The sequence below is a fragment of the Gorilla gorilla genome, chromosome 23 (genome assembly GCF_029281585.2).
Source record: "Gorilla gorilla gorilla isolate KB3781 chromosome 23, NHGRI_mGorGor1-v2.1_pri, whole genome shotgun sequence".
Lineage (NCBI taxonomy): Eukaryota > Metazoa > Chordata > Mammalia > Primates > Hominidae > Gorilla > Gorilla gorilla.
In genome coordinates, this window is record NC_086018.1 from 44,283,406 (window position 1) to 44,302,221 (window position 18,816).

General features: G+C 54.8%; 1 protein-coding gene across 5 annotated transcripts in view; it reads left to right on the plus strand.

The window, feature by feature from the left end:
• TTC38 (tetratricopeptide repeat domain 38) overlaps positions 1-18,816 on the plus strand; it is a 29,911-nt gene that overhangs the window by 9,261 nt on the left and 1,834 nt on the right. For 3 of the 5 annotated variants that reach the window (XM_019018664.4, XM_004063653.5, XM_019018665.4), the window contains 9 exons: positions 1,053-1,226; positions 4,285-4,360; positions 7,296-7,415; positions 9,655-9,714; positions 10,924-10,962; positions 12,758-12,839; positions 14,121-14,286; positions 15,101-15,260; positions 15,525-15,598. In XM_019018664.4, coding sequence (XP_018874209.3) covers positions 1,053-1,226; positions 4,285-4,360; positions 7,296-7,415; positions 9,655-9,714; positions 10,924-10,962; positions 12,758-12,839; positions 14,121-14,286; positions 15,101-15,260; positions 15,525-15,598 — 951 coding nt within the window. The remainder of the gene's footprint in view (positions 1-1,052; positions 1,227-4,284; positions 4,361-7,295; positions 7,416-9,654; positions 9,715-10,923; positions 10,963-12,757; positions 12,840-14,120; positions 14,287-15,100; positions 15,261-15,524; positions 15,599-18,816) is intronic. The other 2 variants (XM_055374363.2, XM_055374364.2) reach the window with 1 other exon arrangement.

The window sequence follows — 18,816 nt, forward strand, 5'->3', positions numbered from 1 at the left end:
AGATGCTGTGACGGAAAATCGCATCCTGTCTGCTTCCCTATTCTTGGTGTAGTGCTGAGTGAGGAAGCAGTTGGTGAAGATTCCCAACTTAGTGTCCAAAGTAACTTGCTTTGTTTCATTAAGTAAATTATATATTATTTTCCTTACAAAAATAATAGGGTCACACTACAGAAATTACTAGGTTAGGGAAGAGAGAAGAAAACATGCTTCTTCTAGTGAGAAATAAACAATCAAATCAAATCTTCACCCATAAGTTCCTTGCTCTTGCACTGACTTTCACATCATCCCCCCGCTGTTCCTACGCTGGTTCCCTCATTCTCCAGGACAGCCCCCATGTCTGCTCAGGCAGGCGAGATGCCCTGCAGAGTTAGGCGACCTTAGCCGATTGTGCAGGGGCTCAGGGATTCCGAACCCTGAGACTGGGGAGGTGCGGCCTGGTCTTCCTGGTAAGTCAGCCCAGGTGTGGGTTCCACCTCAGAGACTTCCTGTGGCTGTCTCACGGTCTCCACTGGGATTATCTTTGGCAATTTGTTAAACCAGTTTTTTTTTTTTTTAATTGAACTAAAGAGTAAAAGTTCCCACTGGGTTTTCAGTTTGTTTTCTGATTCACAACCTAACATAGAAACTGATTTTTTTTACATTTATTTATTTAGAGTTTTGCTCTTGTCGCCCAGGCTGGAATGCAGTGGCGCAATCTCGGCTCACTGTCTCCACCTCCCGGGTTCAAGCGATTTCTCCTGCCTCAGCCTCCCGGGTAGCTGGGATTACAGGCACATATCACCACACCCTGCTCATTTTTGTATTTTTAGTAGAGACGGGGTTTCACCATCTTGGCCAGGCTGGTCTTGAACTCCTGACCTCGTGATCCACCTGCCTTGGTCTCCCAAAGTGCTGGGATTACAGGCATAAGCCACCGCACCCAGTCAGAAACTGATTTTTAAAAAAACACATCCACGTAGACCATGACACTGGTGAGAAACAATGCCTCTTACACTCCCTGTGTGGGTGGACTATGTGTTCAGCGTTGGTGAGAAATCTTTCTCGGTTTCCAGAAACTTTCCGAAAGCCTGTGAACTATGGGAACAGATTCTCCAGGACCACCCGACAGACATGTTGGCCCTGAAATTTTCCCATGATGCTTATTTTTACCTGGGCTATCAGGAACAGATGAGAGATTCTGTTGCTCGAATTTACCCCTTCTGGACACCTGACATCCCCCTAAGCAGGTATGTGCCGGCTGGAAATCACATTATTTCTGTTTCTTAATCTCTCTTTTCTGCCCTAAAAATATGGTAACTCTCTTGGCCCTGTCCTAAAAATAATGGGACCACTGTTGCTATTCTCCTAGTTCCTTAAAGTTCAAAGGCCTCATTTTCTTCACTTGATTTTCATCCCACCTGTGAATGAGGTAGTACCATTATGTATCAGTCAGCATGGGATTGTTTTTGCTGCAGTAATAAACATCCCCTGGTTCTTCTTCCCCAAAGCTTATTACAGCAAAGGTTTATTTTTCACTCATACTACGTGGCTACCTTAGAAGGGCTGAGGGCTCTGCCACCATGTCCTTGTCTCCATCTGGGATCCCAGCTGATGAAGCAACTGCCCTCTGGACATACCTGTCACTAAGAGGGAAAAGCAAGCTTTCCTGGGGGGGCTTACAATGGCAATTAAAGGTTTAGAATGAAAGGATACCCTGCCACTCCCAAGTCATTGGCCAGAACTGATCACATGACCTCACCCACCCACAAGAGACCAGGAAGTACAGTTCTACCGTGTGCTTGGGAAGAGAAGAAGGCCTGGAATGTGCATGAACAGCCCCAGTGACCACCACACTGGATTGACTTCACTGCAGCTTCATTACAGAATAGTTGTGAGGTTCGGACAGGTTAATAAGCTGTATTATTTAGTCAGCACTCTCCAGAGAAGCCCAGAGAGCTCTGAAACAGAGAGAGAGATGGAGATTTATTTTAAGGAATTGGCTCATGTGAGTGTGAGGGCTGGCAAGTTCAAAATCTGTAGGGCAGGGCAGCAAGCTGGAAATCGCTGCAGGAGTCGGCATTAGTCTTACATCTGGAGGCAGTCTGCAGGCAGAATTTCTTCTTCTAGGGGCCTCCGTCTTTCTCTTAAGGCCTTTAACTGATTGGATGAGGCCCACCCACATGGAGGGTAATCTGCTTTACTCAAATCGCATCAAGAAATACCTTCACGAGACTGGGCACAGTGGCTTATGCCTGTAATCCCAGCTGTTTGGGAAGCTGAGGCGGTAGGATTGCTTGAGCCCAGGAGTTTGAGATAAGCTTGGTCAACATGGCAAGACTCTGTCTCTTCAAAAAGAAAAAATAAATTAAAAATGTTAGCCAGGTGTGGTGGCATGTGCCTGTAGTTCCGGCTACTCAGGAGGCTGTGGCGGGAGGTTCCCTTGAGCCCAGGAGTTTGAGGCTGCAGTGAGCTGGCGATCATGCCACTGCACTCAGCCTGGGCAGCAGAGCAAGACTCTGTATCTAAAAGAATATATATATATAAAAAATATATATATATATTTAAAATATATATATATATTTTTAAAAATATATATATATATATAATACTTTCACTGCAACATCTAGACTGATGTTTCACCAAACAACTGAGCACCACGGGCCAGCCAAACTGACACATAAAAATTAACTGTCATGAGAACCTAATAGTACCTGACACACAGCAAACATACAATAAATAGCTTAAGTGTTGAGGATTAAATGACCCCAGTAAACAATACATATACACACACACATACACACACACATACATTTTAAAGATAACTCTGGAAGCCAGTGCTTAAGAACATTGCTTCAATGAATAACAAAAGCTAGAATCAGTCTTCTTGCAAAGTAATGAAGCTAACATCTTAGTCTCAAACAGAAGCCCTATTGCCCTATTTTGTTTTCACTTAACCCGGAGAAACCACAGGAAAAAAAACTTGTTTCATGTGTGACCACCCTAGATACTCGGGTGTGTAGCTGCAGATGAGATTGGAAGTGTGGGCCGGGCACGGTGCCTCACGCCTGGAATCCCAGCACTTTGGGAGGCCGAGGCGGGTGGATCACCTGAGGTCAGGAGTTTGAGGCCAGCCTGGCCAACATGGTGAAATCCCGTCTCTACTAAAAATACCAAAATTAGCTGGACGAGGTGGCATGTGCCCGTAATCCCAGCTACTCAGGAGGCTGAGGAAGGAGAATTGCTTGAACTCAGGAGGCGGAGGTTGCAGTGAGCTGAGATTGTGCCACTGCACTCCAGCCTGGGCAACAGAGTGAGACTGTCTCCAAAAAAAAAAAAAAGAGAGAGAGAGAGAGAGAGATTGGAAGCGTGCGATTATTCAGCAGTGTCTTCTAGCCCATCCTGGGCTGGGCCTGGGCTGAGGCTGTTGGACAGACAGGTCCCAGCCTGTGGGAGCTCCAGGTCTGGGGAGGACCCGGCCATTCACTGAGTGCATTCCAGGCCGGGCAGGGGACTGTGTACAGCACTGCAGAAGTCAAGGAGGAGCTGTTGACAGCCCACAGGTCACGGAGGCTTCCCAGGGAGGTGCCCCTGGGTCATGCCTCTGGGTGGATGTCACCATGCAGACAGGAGGGGGAGGAGACCCTTGTTACTCTCAGTGGAGACCCGTGTTGATTCTTAGAAGGTGGGATGCTAATTGAGGAGCAGGGCCGCTCTCCGTGCTGGGCTTGGGGATGATTGTGCAGATGTAATATTCACCTTGCCCCTCACCAGTCAGAAGCACGGAATTGCTGACAAGCACAGAGCTTGGCGTGGGGTTGGAGGTTGTGTCAGTCTCCTGTGGTTGCTATAGCGAAGGGCTGCAAACTGGGTGGTTTGGAGCAGCAGACAGGTACTCACAGCTTTGAGGGCCAAGAGTCCCATCTAAGGTGTCAGCAAGGGCAGTGCCCTCAGAGCCTCAGGGGTGGGTCCTTCCTGCCTCTTCCAATTTCTGGTGGCACCCAGAGTTCCTTGAAGTCCCTTGGCTCGCAGCTGTGCCACTCTGCGTTGGTCTTTACCTGCCGCCTTCCCTCGGCATCTGTGTCTTCACACGGCCCTCTTGTAAGGACACCAGTCACTGCGTCAGGGCCCACCCTAATCCCGTATGACCTCCTCTAAACTTATTACCTCTGCAAAGACCCTATTTCCAAAAAAGGTCACATTCCCAGTGCTGGCAGTTAGGACCTCAGTGTATCTTCGGGGGGGACACAGTTCAACCTGCTACCCATCCATCATTTTGTATTCTGAGATATTTTTTTCTGTTTTTAGCTATGTGAAAGGCATCTACTCTTTTGGCTTGATGGAAACCAACTTCTATGACCAGGCAGAAAAACTCGCCAAAGAGGTAAGTGGGTCCTTCCTAAGGTGCCTGACCCCTCAGGGAGTAGCCGTTGGGTGGACCAGGGCATATGAGGGGCACCATTCATGTGTGACCCCGGCGAACCCCATCCCTGGTCTCACTTCCTCAGAGAGATTGGGGAGCTCATGTTAGTGTGAGCAGCTGCCGCCCGCCAGGGGCTGTCATTCACCTGTGGCCCCCCAAAGTCCCCAGAGCCACGTTCCTTGGCTAACACTGGATCTACGTCTACAGATGAGGTTGATGGGGTACAGAGAGCCTGTGGTCAGCCCGCTCACTTAGGGTTGCACAGAATGGCAGGTCTGGGCTCCTACCAGCTCTGCCTGGCTCCGGAGCCCACACTGCCCTGCTGGGACAGGACTTTGTAGGAGGAGAAGTGTGAATAAGCGTTGGCTCTTCCTTCCTGAACTTCGCATTTCTAAGCATCACTCACGGCACCAGAGGTTCAGGGAGCTGAGTGATGATCGCCAGTCGTGATCATTGCTGGGTGCCCATGTGTACCTGGGCCCAGGGCTGGGTGGCAGGCTGCAGCTGTCAGGCATGGGGCGTGGGTGGTCTCACGCTCTGGGGGTCCCTCTCCTCTACTCTTCTTCTTGCAGGAGTGGAAACTGAGGCCCATGGAGGGGCTGCCATGCACAAGGGAGTGACAGCTGCTCCTGTGCCCAGCTCTGTGTGGCACTTTATGTGTGTGTCTGCTTGCATCCACACAGCTCTGCCCACGTGATGTCCAACTCCTTGTTGCCCAGATGAGGGGCCCAAGGCTCAGAGGCCAAGGCTAGAGCCTGCCTAAGACCACATGGCTCAGAGATGGCAGAGCCGGATTCTACCCAGGCCACCTGGCAACGGCTGTCCTTTCAGCTGCCTGCTCCAGGCCCCGCCTCCCAACATCCTGGCTGGGGTTCTTCCCCCAGTAGTTGCCCTAGTCAGCCTGCAGCACCCTCTCTGGGAGACAGCATCGGGGCCCAAGGGTCCCTACACTCTCTGAAGACTGCTCTGATTACAGAATCCGAGACTTGAGGCTTGAGTGATGTGTTCTTTGCTTTAACTCTGAGTCAGGGCAGGTGGGGGACCCGAGTGGCTTTCTGACAGTCTTGGTTCCATGGCCTGGGTGACCAGACAGCACCATCTAGGGGTCAGCTGTAGCAAAGTCCCTTGGAGACCATGGCAGCTGGGCCCTCCTGTGGGTGGCATCCATCTGGGCACCTGAGAGCTCCTGGGACATTTGGAGAAGCTCTGGACAAGGGTAGCTGTGGCAAACCAGATGTGGCAAGTTCCCCGCACTGGGGGTGGCCAAAAATACATGCAAGCCCACGCCTTGCAAGGAGCAAGAAGTGGTGGATAGGGTCCCCTCCCTTCTCCATTGCTCCCCTTTCGCTTCCTGTCCCTTGTCTTGCAGGCACCAACTCTTTGTCTTCAACACCAGCACCCCACAGACAACTACTGGGCAGGAAAAGCAGGCTGTGACGGGGCCAGGAGTGGTAACACATGGGCTCTGTGTCTGCAGCCCCAGGCCGGTGAGGGTAGGAGGAGCCAGGGCAGGAGCAGGCAGGCAGCAGGCACAGGCACAGCCACGGAGCTTGGGGACCTGGAGCTCCATCCAAGTGGCTCAATGGGTGGAAGCTTAGGGAGGAGGCGGCAAGCCAGGGCGCCAGGAGCCAGGGCTGTAGAGGGGCAGGTGAGGACTGGATTCTGCTGGGCCTTGTAGCCTGGGAATGCAGTTTGGACTCCTTCCCAGGGAACCATGGGAGGGCTCCAAGAGAGGGAAGATGCCAGTCAGCTCATCAGAGCTGGTGACAGCCACCACCCTTCACTCCTGCCATTCGTGAAAGCAGCATGCTTAGCAGGGTCCCGTCTCGGGGCCCCACGCCCACCCTGCTTAGACTGTGCCCAAGTGTCCTGTACTCAGAGCCCCTGCCCCAGGGGTGCCCACAGTCCCCTACAGACACACTTTCTTTCCCTCTGTTCCCACATGGAGTGGGCTGGGCCCACGAAAGCTGAGTGGTGGGCAGAGAGGCAGGGCTTGCTGGGGCCGATCTCCTGCCAAAAGCCTCACAGGAGGTGCTGGGCCAGGGCAGAAGAGCTTGGGGCTTCTGGACCCCTATGAAAGGCGTGGGGAGACTGAGGCAGTGGGGCTGGCGGGAACTCATGATTTGGCATGGGGGACCTGGGCACAGGCCAGGCAATGGGGCTTCTGTGAGCCTCAGTTTACTGCTCCATTTTCTAAGCTCTGACTGTGGCTGAGTAGATGCTTAGCAAACATGAGCTGAACACATAAATAGAAGAAAGAAACAGCTAGGAGGGGAGGATCATTCCATGAGTCCTGCCTGCCTCGCTGGTCGCTGTCAAGCTCACAGGTCATGGGAGCGGCTGTTGTCATGAACTGTGATAACCTCAGAGACAGCTGTTTCTGCACCCAGAAAGCCACGTGTCCTCACATATATGGTAGTGGGAAGAGGCAGTCACAGCCACTGGAGGACTTGATAGTTCACACCACGTTCACATGGGCAGTAACCACTTCTCTGAGAGAAAGGCAGCATCCGTGGCCTTCCAGGCGGCAGCTGAGGCCCAGAGAGGGCGGGTATGTTTTGCAAGCGCCTCAGCTGTATGCAGAATGCTGTGGGCTTGTGTCTGAGCCCTGGCTTTAGAAAGATCCTGCTGCTGTCCAGCTAGGTGAAGTCGCATAGCCTCCCTAAGACTCAGCTTCCTCATCTGTGAACTGGGCAGTGAGACCCATGAGCTGGTGTGCCCGGGCAGGCAGGAAGTGGTGCTAATTGTCAGTGTTTTGAGTCAGAGCCCCGTCCCCCAACTTGCTCCACCCCGTTCAGCCCAGGCCCCTCTTGCCCCTTAGAGACCTGTCGTCGCCTGCCCCGGCAGCCTGACTGATCTGCTTTATCTGGAATCCTCTTCCCCACACCCTGCGTAGGCTTTATCTATTAACCCGACAGACGCATGGTCGGTGCACACCGTCGCTCACATCCACGAGATGAAAGCAGAGATCAAGGATGGGTTGGAATTCATGCAGCACTCAGAGACCCTCTGGAAGGTACGATGCTTGTCAACGGGTCAGCTCCCTGGGAAATGCAGTGCATCCCCTTGAGTCAGGCCAAGGCTTTATGGACAAGAGTTACAGGGCATGGCTTAATTCTCGGGGTTCCCTCTCCTCCTCCTCCTGCACCTGCCTCAGGTGTTTGGCTGCTGAGCAGAATGCAGTCAAGATTCCAGTCCCCACCCCAGGCCCATACCTTGCCCTAGGGACTCCACTGAGGGTCCAGCCCAGACTTCTCTGTCCTCACAGGGCCTGGTCAGGAGGAGCGAGCAGCCTCGTAGAAGCGCATGAGCTACACCATGACAGGAACCCTCTGTGGGATGTGGAAACACAGAGGAAGCATTAAACTCAACTGGGCTTGGGGGGACAGCGGCTAGGGAAGGCATCCTGGAGGAGGCAACCTCTGAGTTGGCTACTGAAGGATGAGCAGGTGTGTGCCACACAGAGGGGGAAGATGGAGGGCATCCCAGCCGGTCACCAGCTTGAGCAAGGCCTCCAAGGCCTACAGTGGCCTGTGAGGGAGAGGAGAGCTGCTTACTTTGGTGTCCTAGAGCCCAGGTACAAGGCGGACATGGGCTGTGCAGGAGGCCTTGTTAGTCCCTCTTTCCAGGGGAGGCAAGGTGGTGTCCAGGCAGAGGCGGAAACGCCTGCAGAGGCCTCAGAGAAGGAAAGGCTAGCGCCATGGTGGAGGTGGGCCCTCTGGACAGACGGGGCTGCATCAGGTGAGCCTATTGGGCTCAAGGGAGATGGGGCCTCCCCTGGGACAGGGACACAGCGTCGCTCACTCAGCGTTTACTGAATACCTGCTTTGTATTTGGGGCAGCAAGAAATCAGGGAAGGGTGTGCACTTGGCTCCCAAGCAGGGGCCATGCAGTCTGAGCCGTGCTGCAGAGGATCCTCGGGCCTCCAGATTCGGCTCTGTCAAGGGGGCAGCGGTCAGGTGCCCTTCTCAGGGACACTGAGGTTTGTTGGAGGTTTCTGAGTGCTGGGCACTGTCGCTTGTTGAGGATCACGAGTCCAGTCTCCTGAGCTTGGAAATACCCTAGCAGGGGCCAGCTCTGAGCCCAGCACAGGTCCTACTTTAACACTGCTTCATACTGAGGGCAGCCTAAGGTAGCCACCCACATACCACGCACTCCCCTGGCTCTCGGGGCTTTGCCAGCACCTGTTGGAGTATGGCCCTGGGCCTGTTGATCTCTGCAGGTTTTTGTTTTTGTTTTTTCTGAGACAAGTTCTCTCTCTGTCGCCCAAGCTGGAGTGCAGTGGCACAATCAGGGCTCACCGCAGCCTCGACCTCCTGGGCTCGAGCGATCCTTCCACCTCGGCCTCCCAAATAGCTGGGACTACTGGTGCGTGCCACCACACCTGGCTAATTAAAAAAAAATTTTTTTTTTAGAGAGACAGGGTCTCTTCCCTATGTTGCCCAGGTGGGTCTTGGACTCTTGGGCTCAATTGATCCTTCTGCCTCAGCCTCCCAAAGTACTGGGATTACAGGCATGAGCCACTGTGCCCGGCTGATCCTTGCAGTTTTATCCAAGTGCCCTGAGCTGTTTAGACACCCATGGGCCTCGCACCTCCCTGTGGAGTGGCTCTGTTAATCCTTTTCTCAACTTCACATGTGAGGAAGTCAAAGCTGGAGTTGCTGAAGTAACTTCCTCTGCACCGGTCCTGGGGCTGCTGCTCCCCAGCTCAGGCGAGTAGGTTGGGAACCTCCCCTAGCCTCAGTTTCCTCCCTGGTAAATGCAGCATAATTTCTTCACCGCCCTTCGGAGTGGAAGAAGATTATGTGGCCTGGAGGCACCTAGTGCAGAATATTGTTTCCTGCACTCAAAGATGATGGTTTCTGTGGCTAGGCGCGGTGGCTCATGCCTGTAATCCCAGCACTTTGGGAGGCTGAGGCGGGTGGATCACCTGAGGTCAGAAGTTCGAGACCACCCTGGCCAACATGGTGAAACCCTGTCTCTACCAAAGATACAAAAATTAGCCGGGTGTGGTGGTGCACACTTGTAAGCCCAGCTACTCAGGAGACTGAGGCAGGAGAATCGCTTGAACCTGGGAGGCAGAGGTTGCAGTGAGCCAAGATTGTGTCACTACACTCCAGCCTGAGCAACAGAGCCAGACTTAGTCTCAAAAAAAAAAAAGATGATGGTTTCTGCATTAGCACAAAACAAAATTTGTTTTTTTCCCATAGGCCTTCAGACTTTTCATAAATTCTCGTTTTTTTTTTTTTCTCCAGGACTCTGATATGTTGGCTTGTCATAACTATTGGCACTGGGCTTTATATCTGATTGAGAAGGTAAGGTGACCATCTGTTTGCACTGTCTTATCCTGTAAAGATGTCTAGAGGGAGAAAGATTTTTCTAGCTTTTGCTGTGTATTCACATCCATTGGAGCCCTGATGCAATGGAGCATTAACATTTCCAAAGAGCACTCCAGGCTTCAACCTTTTTAGGGATTTTTTCACTGTGGAGGCCTGGAAATCACATCTGTGGTGTATAACTTGCAGAGACCATTCAGAGCGAGTGCCTGTGGCTGGAGTGGAGAGCCAAGCCCCAACCCCGCAGGGTGTACCTGCTTGGGCCATGAGATCTTCCAACGGGAGCCAGGCTATGGGGCAGCTGCTTGGGACACCCTTGACCCCAGTGATTCCGCCACAGGGTTCCATGTACAAGACTGTCACTTGCAGTGCTCCTTATCATGCACAAAAGCTAGAAGCTCCCTGAATGTCCATAAAGTGAGAAATGCTGAGAACATGAGGGCCCTGTCATGACATGAGAATGTGATGATACAGTGTCTGGAAGACAGCACAGAACCCAGCTAAATGTACAGGAGAGGAAACATATGCAGAAAAGAAAAAGGCAGCTGGGCACAGTGGCTCATGCCTGTAATCCCAGCACTTTGAGAGGCCAAGGCAGGCAAATAACTTGAGGTCAAGAGTTTGAGAGCAGCCTGGGCAACATGGTGAAACCCCATCTCTACTAAAAATACAAAAATTAGCCGGGCGTGGTGGCGCCTCCCTGTAGTCCTGAGGCTGAGGCATGAGAATCACTTGAACCTGGGACGCGGAGGTTACAGTGAGCCGAGATTGTGCCACTGCACTCCAGCCTGGGTGACAGAGTGAGACCCCATCTCAAAAAAAAAAAAAAAAAAGAAAAGAAACAGGCTAGAAAGAAATACATGAAAAAGCTTGCAGCAGTCAGTATGAGCAATACCTGTATTAACTTTCCACTAGGAGAGAGAATGCTTCCACCACAACTGTTTCTTCAGTGGTGGCGGCACAGGTGCTGCTGTGCTTTCTACACTGGGGAACCAAAGCCCCGGTTGGAAGCGGGTTCACCTTCTCCCATCCCTAATGCCACGAAGACACCGTCCGTCCCCCTCTGAGAGGAGGTGGAGGCCAGAGACCATGTGCTCAGGGGTCTTTGGCCTGGCCGTTCTCAGTTCACGTCCCAGCATTACACTTTGCCTTCTCCAGAGTTTAATAAGGAGAACTTTATTCTTCCAGGGCGAATATGAGGCCGCGCTGACCATCTACGATACCCACGTAAGTTGCATTCACACCATGTTTGGTTTGTTGCACCATTTTGCCTTTGAGTCTCAAAGAGACCAGATTTTTGAGTTCATCAGGATTGTCCCAGCCAGAAAAACAGCTGGAGCAAGAACACATTTCTTGTGTAAGGCCTCATGGGGTTAATTTTGCCAAAAGCAATGTTGTAACCCTGCCTATGATGGGGACAGTGGTTGGCCCTGCTCATCCTGAGGGTGCTGATAGATTTACACATCTAAGGGCCTCACCTCTGCAATTGTGGACTCTCCTCCAGCCCTTTCAGATCACTTTTCTTTGGTAAGACAACTGGTCTACCCATAGGAATTTTTTTTTTTTTTTGAGACAGTTTCACTCTTGTTGCCCAGGCTGGAGTGCAATGGTGCAATTGGCTGGAATTTTTTTTCTTTGCTGTGATAAAATAAAAATAACATAAAATTATGTGTCCAAGGCCGGGTGTGGTGGCTCACACCTGTAATCCCCATAATTTGGGAGTCCGAGGCGGGTGGATCATTTGAGGTCAGGAGTTCAAGACCAGCCTGGCCAACATGGCGAAACCCTGTCTCTACTAAGAATACAAAAAAAATTAGCTAGGCGTGGTGGTGGGCACCTGTAATCCCAGCTACTCGGGAGGCTGAGGCACGAGAATCACTTGAACCCAGGAGGCAGAGGTTACAGTGAGCCAAGATCACGCCACTGCACTCCAGCCTGGGTGACAGAGTGAGACCCTGTCTCAAAAAAAAAAAAAAAAAGTGTATAGCTCTGTGGCATTAAGTGCATTCACATTTTGCAAACGTCACCACGCTCCATTTTCAGAACATTCTTCATCTACCCAAACTGAAACCCTATACCCATTAAACACTAACTCCCCATTCCTCCTCCCCGGGCCCAGGCATTCTTTTGAGAGGGGGAAAAAAAAGAAGCCTGAAGCCTGACTCCCAGCTCCCAAGGACCCCAGGGATGGCTTCATCAGAAAAGCCTGGGACCACAGAAATGAGTGTGATCTGGGGATCTAAACATCAGAGAAAAACACACAGTAAATTTCCCTCGAAGTAATCCTTTCTACACGGTCAGGAAGCTGTAGTAAGAAATGAAGGGTGGGCCGGGCATGGTGGCTCACACATGTAATCCCAGCACTTTGGGATGCTGAGACAGGTAGATCACCTGAGGTCAGGAGTTCGAGACCAACCTGGCCAACGTGGTGAAATCCCGTCTCTACTAAAAATACAAAAACTAGCTGCATGTGGTGGTGGGCACCTGTAATCCCAGCTACTTAGGAGGCTGAGGCAGGATAATTGCTTGAACCCAGGAGGCGGAGGTTGCAGTTAGCCAAGATTGTGCCATTTGCACTCCAGCCTGGGCGACAGAGGGAGACTCTATCTCAAAAAAAAAAAAAGAAAGAAAGAAAGAAATGAAGGGTGACATACACCGTGAGCTCGCGGTGGCCTGCTCAGCAAAGCTGAGTCTAGAAACGTGATCGGGCAGACAGCCGTCCCACCAGTGTGGTCTGAGGCCCAGGGATGGGAGGTGGCAGATGCTTTGGGCCTGGCCTGGGCCCTGGGTATGCAATGCAGTGGGCTCTTTCTTCAGGTCTACCTGGTGACCCCTCTAGTGCTTGGAGCACTCTACACCCCAGGCAAGGGTGACGGGCCTGTCAGTTGAGGTGATGGGGACAGTGGCAGAGGGCTTGCTCTATGCAGGCCCCACCCCACCTGGACAGGCTCACCCTGGCTGTGCCTGCAGCCCCCTCATCTGGCCCACCCGCTGAGCCCGCCTTGGCCGCCCTGTCTTCCAGATCCTTCCCAGCCTGCAGGCCAGCGGTGCAATGCTGGATATGGTGGACAGCTGCTCCATGCTCTACCGCCTGCAGATGGAAGGTAGCCATCCCCGCAGCCCCACTGGCTTCTGCCTCTTCCTCCCACATCATGAGGAGAGGGTGCTGTGGCCTAGGCCCAGGGTTGGGCAAGAGCTCATGGGTGAGCCGCTCCGGACCCCTCTGCAGGCCTGGCCACTGCCTTGGGTACCGTTCTGCAGCTGCCTCCCAGCTGGCCCAAAGCTGGAGGGGGTGTCCAGGCCACACTACTCTTTCTTCGAGTTCCCACCGCTCCTCGATGTGGACGCCTCCAGCTCTGCACCCAGGGCGGCACCTGCTGTGCTGTTCCCATGGCTGGCCTGCCTGCCAAACCTTCGGGGCACTGGTAGCACCTGGCCACCTGTCTCGATGCCACCTCCTTTCCTAAAACATGAGAGAGTTTCTCAACTCCCTGGGATTGTAGACAGGTTTCTCAACCTTGTCATGCTCTGCAGGTAGCCTGGAGGGACCAACCGCAGCTCTGGGGGCTCTTGAGGGCTCTAGCCAACCACTGGGGTGCCAGATGGTTCTCCCCTTGTCTCAGGCTCAGCAGAGTCACCCTGGAACCACAGAGGCCTGGGCTAGGCCCTGGGTCAGCAGTACAATGAGGGCTGCAGGCCTGGGCTGAGCAATTCAGGGACCTGAGGGAGGGCATGGCAGGCTGTTTCTAGAGATTCAGAAGGCTTCCTAGTGGAGGTGAAATGTGAGCTACCGAAGCATATGTGGGGCTTGCTGGGCAGAGACAAGGGAAAGAGTTACTCTCAGAGAAAGCAGACCATCCAAAGCTACCAGGACATAGAAGCCAGCAGCCTGCTGCGGGACAAGGGGCTGGAGGGCAGGCTTGATGTGGTCAGATGGGCCAACAGCAGGCTGAGGGGCGCAGGAGCCAGGGAGCCCGCCTGTGGGAAGGGCAGGCTGAGGCTGGAGACCCAGAGAAAAGTGGGGAGCCTGGGGGATCCTTGGGGAGGTCGGGGGATCCATGGGGAAGCCAAGGGTTGTGTGGGAAGGCCGGGGGATCCAAGAGGCCTAGGGTTTGTCAAAGCGGCCAGAGGCTTTGTTTAATAACCTTTGACACTTTTTAAAATGTGCTTCCTACTTACGCGTCTATGGCCTCTATAATTAAACAGTCCTAATAGAGGCCTAAGCACAAGGCCAGACGCTGCCCGTGGCCCTGCCCACCTCCCCGGCCTCTCACCTGGGACAGGGTCATCAAGGCCTCCAAGGGAAGCGCTGTGAGGGAGGCCGTTGCACGGGACACACTCCAGAGCCTCACTCCAGGCCCTGGGTCTCCTCCCCATGTCCTCAGGAGTGTCTGTGGGCCAGCGGTGGCAGGATGTCCTGCCTGTGGCCCGGAAGCACAGCCGAGACCACATCCTGCTGTTCAATGACGCACACTTCCTGATGGCATCCCTGGGTGCACACGACCGCCAGACCACACAGGAGCTGCTGACCACCCTGCGGGATGCCAGCGAGTATGCAGAGGGGCCTTCTCGGGGTGGGGGTCCTCACCCTGCCGAGAGGGTGAGGGGGTGCTAGGGCCATGCCAAGACCTGTTCAGTGCCTGCCCCGCCTGTGAGTGCAGCAGGGGGGATGCCCATGGAGACAGCTCCCAGGTGTGCACCCCTATAGATGTGCATCCCCTGGTGCAGACCCCCAAGGTGTGTGCACCCACAGCTGTACAACTGGTTGCCCCAAGACACAGAGCTGCCTCCATCCCCAGGGTGGGTATGAGATCCTCAGGATCACAGGGCTGCCTCCCGTGGAGAGGACACAGTGAAGCCCTGAAACCAGAGACATCTGCTGCTTACAGGCCCTGAGGTCCTGGATGAGGTGCTTCTGTGCTCTGAACCTCAGTTTCCCCATCTAAATCAGGGCTGGTGCCTGGCAAGAGCTGATGAGGGCTGACCTGGAGGACCTGGGCTGCCCTGCCCATTCCCTTCTGGGGGTGATGATTGCCTTGACTTGCAGTGCCAGGCCTTTGCCTGTATTATCAGCAATCCTGACAGTTCCGTTAGATTGGCACTGTTATGCCTGCTTACAGATGAGCAAACTGAGGCTGGAAGGTGGGGGACCAGGTAGCTGGAAATGGGCGAACTCCAACCCAGGTCTGAGCTCAGTGCCCTGTCCTGTCCCCTCGATGGGCTGCCCCACCTGTCACCTCACCTCATCAGTGTGGCATGTGTCAGGCACTGGACCAGGGACACCTCGCTGAGGAAGAAATGGCTGTGCCCTTCCCGGATGTTCTGTGATGGGCAGGCAGCTGAGGGCACCGTCTTGGGTTCGCAGATCCCCAGGGGAGAACTGCCAGCACCTCCTGGCCCGAGACGTGGGGCTGCCCCTGTGCCAGGCCCTGGTGGAGGCTGAGGACGGGAACCCGGACCGCGTCCTGGAGCTGCTCCTGCCCATCCGCTACCGGATCGTCCAGCTCGGTGGGAGCAATGCCCAGGTGAGCCGATGGCCGCTAGCTGGGGCGCCTAGGGCCTGGGCCAGGGAGTCTGGGTGCCCTGCAGCCCCCACGTTTCTCCCGTGGTGTTGGTGCCAACAATGTGGATGTGAACGTGTCTCCCACGCTCCCGCCCTGTAAGTTCGTCATTGAGGGTGTGGCATCAACACCACTGTCTCCCTGGAGAGCAGGCAGCCCCCGGTGGGCGGGGGCTCGCCTCCCCCATCCCGAGGTACAGGAGCCTCACATGCCCGATTGACATTTCAGAGAGACGTCTTCAACCAGCTGCTGATTCACGCGGCCTTAAACTGCACCTCCAGCGTCCATAAGAACGTAGCCCGGTGAGCTCCTGGCCCCTGCCCAGCACTCCCGACCTTCACAGGCTCTCCCTGCAGACCTCGGGAGTGCCTGGAAGCCCCACCACCCTTGGCCCGAGATGCTCCTGCTTCTGAGGCTGTGAGGTCGGGAGGCTGTGGGGAATTTGGTGCTCCTTTGTTAGCAGAGGCTCAACGTGACCAAGTGGAGCCAGCCGCACCCCAGGCCCAACCTCCCACCCTCCCCAGCCCACTCCCTTTTAGCCATGCTAAGCTACCTGGGTACGTAAACACGTCCTGCTCTTTCAGGCTCCTGGGCCTTTGCACGCTTGGAACACCCTTTCTCCTTTTGCACCTGGCCGACACCTAATGCTCAGTGAGACCTCAGCTCATTTCACCTGCCTGCCTGTGCTGGGTACCGAGAGGGAGCAGTGAGCAGGCACACCAGTCACTGGCTACCAGGAGCCCATCTGTAGTCGGGGGAGCAACAGAGAGCAATCAGTCCCACAGACATGTAAACTCGCACTGAGGGAGCAGCAGCTGAGGGCAGACCCGAAAGCACAGTGGGTTTAGCCAGGCCAGGCATGGGGCTGGTAGGAGGGTGGTGGGGCTGCAGGGTGAGTATGAGGAGGGTGGTGGGGCTGGAGGGTGAGTGTTAGGAGGGTGGCATGGCTGGAGGGTGTTAGGAGGGTGGTGTGGCTGGAGGGTGAGTGTGTTAGGGCAGCATGGCTGGAGGGTGTTAGGGTGGCGTGACTGGTGGTTGAGTGTTAGGAGGGTGGCGTGGCTGGAGGGTGAGTGTGTCAGGAGGGTGGCGTGGCTGGAGGGTGAATGTGTTAGGGCGGTGTGGCTGGCGGTTGATTGTTAGGAGGGTGGCATGGCCGGAGGGTGAGTGTTAGGAAGGTGGCATGGCTGGAGGGTGAGTGTGTTAGGGCGGCGTGGCTGGAGGGTGTTAGGAGGGTGGCGTGGCTGGAGGGTGAGTGTCAGGAGGGTGGCATGGCTGGCAGTTGAGTGTTAGGGTGGCATGGCTGGTGGTTGAGTGTGTTAGGGTGGCATGGCTGGAGGGTGAGTGTTAGGGTGGCGTGGCTGGAGGGTGTTAGGAGGGTGGCGTGGCTGGCAGTTGAGTGTTAGGGTGGCATGGCTGGTGGTTGAGTGTGTTAGGGTGGCATGGCTGGAGGTGAGTGTTAGGGTGGCATGGCTGGTGGTTGAGTGTGTTAGGGTGGCATGGCTGGAGGTGAGTGTTAGGGTGGCGTGGCTGGAGGGTGAGTGTTAGGAGGGTGGCGTGGCTGGAGGGTGTGTGTGTCAGGAGGGTGGGGTGGCTGGTGGTTGAGTGTTACGAGGGTGGCATGGCTGGAGGGTGAGTGTGTTAGGGTGGCGTAGCTGGCAGTTGAGTGTTAGGAGGGCAGCATGGCTGGAAGGTGAGTGTGTCAGGAGGGTGGGGTGGCTGGTGGTTGAGTGTTACGAGGGCATGGCTGGAGGGTGAGTGTGTCAGGAGGGTGGGGTGGCTGGTGGTTGAGTGTTACGAGGGTGGCATGGCTGGAGGTGAGTGTTAGGGTGGCGTGGCTGGAGGGTGAGTGTTAGGAGGGTGGCGTGGCTGGAGGGTGTGTGTGTCAGGAGGGTGGGGTGGCTGGTGGTTGAGTGTTACGAGGGTGGCATGGCTGGAGGGTGAGTGTGTTAGGGTGGCGTAGCTGGCAGTTGAGTGTTAGGAGGGTGGCGTGGCTGGAAGGTGAGTGTTAGGAGGGTGGTGTGGCTGGCAGGCGAGTGTCAGGAGGGTGGCATAGCTGGCAGATGAGAGTGCTGGGGGAACTCCAAAGAGCCCTCACCATTGCCAGCAGCCTTGGTGCTTCCATGGCCCAGCTTGCCTCCCTCCACTTAGGCTGCTGAGCTCTTGGCCAGCAGCTGTGTAGCCCCTGTGTGCCTGAGTGGCGAGTTTGACACTTCTCCTTGCCCAGGTCCCCCACGACCCTCAGACATAGGTCAAAGGAAGAATAGAGGAGTCATGGGGTGCCTGGTGGGGAAGGTGTGCTGTGAGAGCAGGTGGCAGCCCGGGGCCACAGGAGGCCCTTGGCTGGTGACAAGCCCAGTGGTTTAGGCGCAGGTGCACCAGCGAAGCTCCCTCCAGGCAGGGTTACCCAAACTGAGCTGTACAGGTTCTGTGGTACTCATGAAACAGGTCTGGCTGGCAGCACTGGAACTGCCTAGAACTGTAAAATGTCTTGGACGCATGCTCCCCGCTTTCCCCTTCCATGGCCGTAGACAAAACCGTGCGTGTTTCTTTAGTGGTCAAGCCCCCTGGGGAGCTCAGGCTGTGGTGTGGGTGGGAGTTGGTGCCTCTGGCAGCAGCGGTGGGGAAAGTGGCTGTGTGGACAGGAGGGCTGAGGGTGGAGCTGGGGTGACATCTGTGGGGCAGTGCGGCAGTGCCGATGTGGCCTTCTGTGGGGCCCAGTGGGGGAGGGCAGGGGGAGAGCAGGCTGCACAGGGAGCCGACTGCATTAGGAGGTGTGGGGGGTGCCTTCTCTCCACGTCCTGTCCTGCTACCAGGCAGCATCCATGGGGCCATCAGCACAGCTCACCAGCCCCCAAGGTGGGAAACCTTCCACCCCCAGCCATGGTGCCCCCACAATGAGTGCCCGGCCCCAGCCCCTTCACACCACCCACGCCCTCCAGAACCACTGTTGTCAGGTGTTTGGGGGCTGTCTTAGTCAGTTTGGGTTGTTATTTTAAAAGTGCCACAGACAGGCCGGGCACGGTGGCTCATGCCTGTAATCCCAGCACTTTGGGAGGCCAAGGCGGGTGGATCATCTGAGGTCAGGAGTTCAAGACCAGCCTGGCTAATATGGTGAAACTCCGCCTCTACTAAAAATACAAAAAATTAGCCGGGCGTGGTGGTGGGTACTTGTAATCCCGGCTAGTCGGGAGCCTGAGGCAGGAGAATCGCTTGAACCTGGGAGGTGGAGGTTGCAGTGAGCTGAGATCACGTCATTGCACTCCAGCCTGAGTGACCGAGGGAGATTCTATCTCAAAAAATTAAAAAAAAAAAGTGCCACAGACTGGGCGGTGTGCACAGTAGGCATGCACTGTCTCATGGTTCTGGAGGCTGGAATGTCCAGGAACAAGGCCTGGCTGGGTTCAGTTTCTGCTGAGGCCTCTCTTCCTGGCTTGTGGACAGCCACTTTCTTGCTGTGTCCTCACCTGACCTTTCCTTTGAGTGCTAGTTCTTTCACGTCTCTTCTTTCTTCTTTATTTTT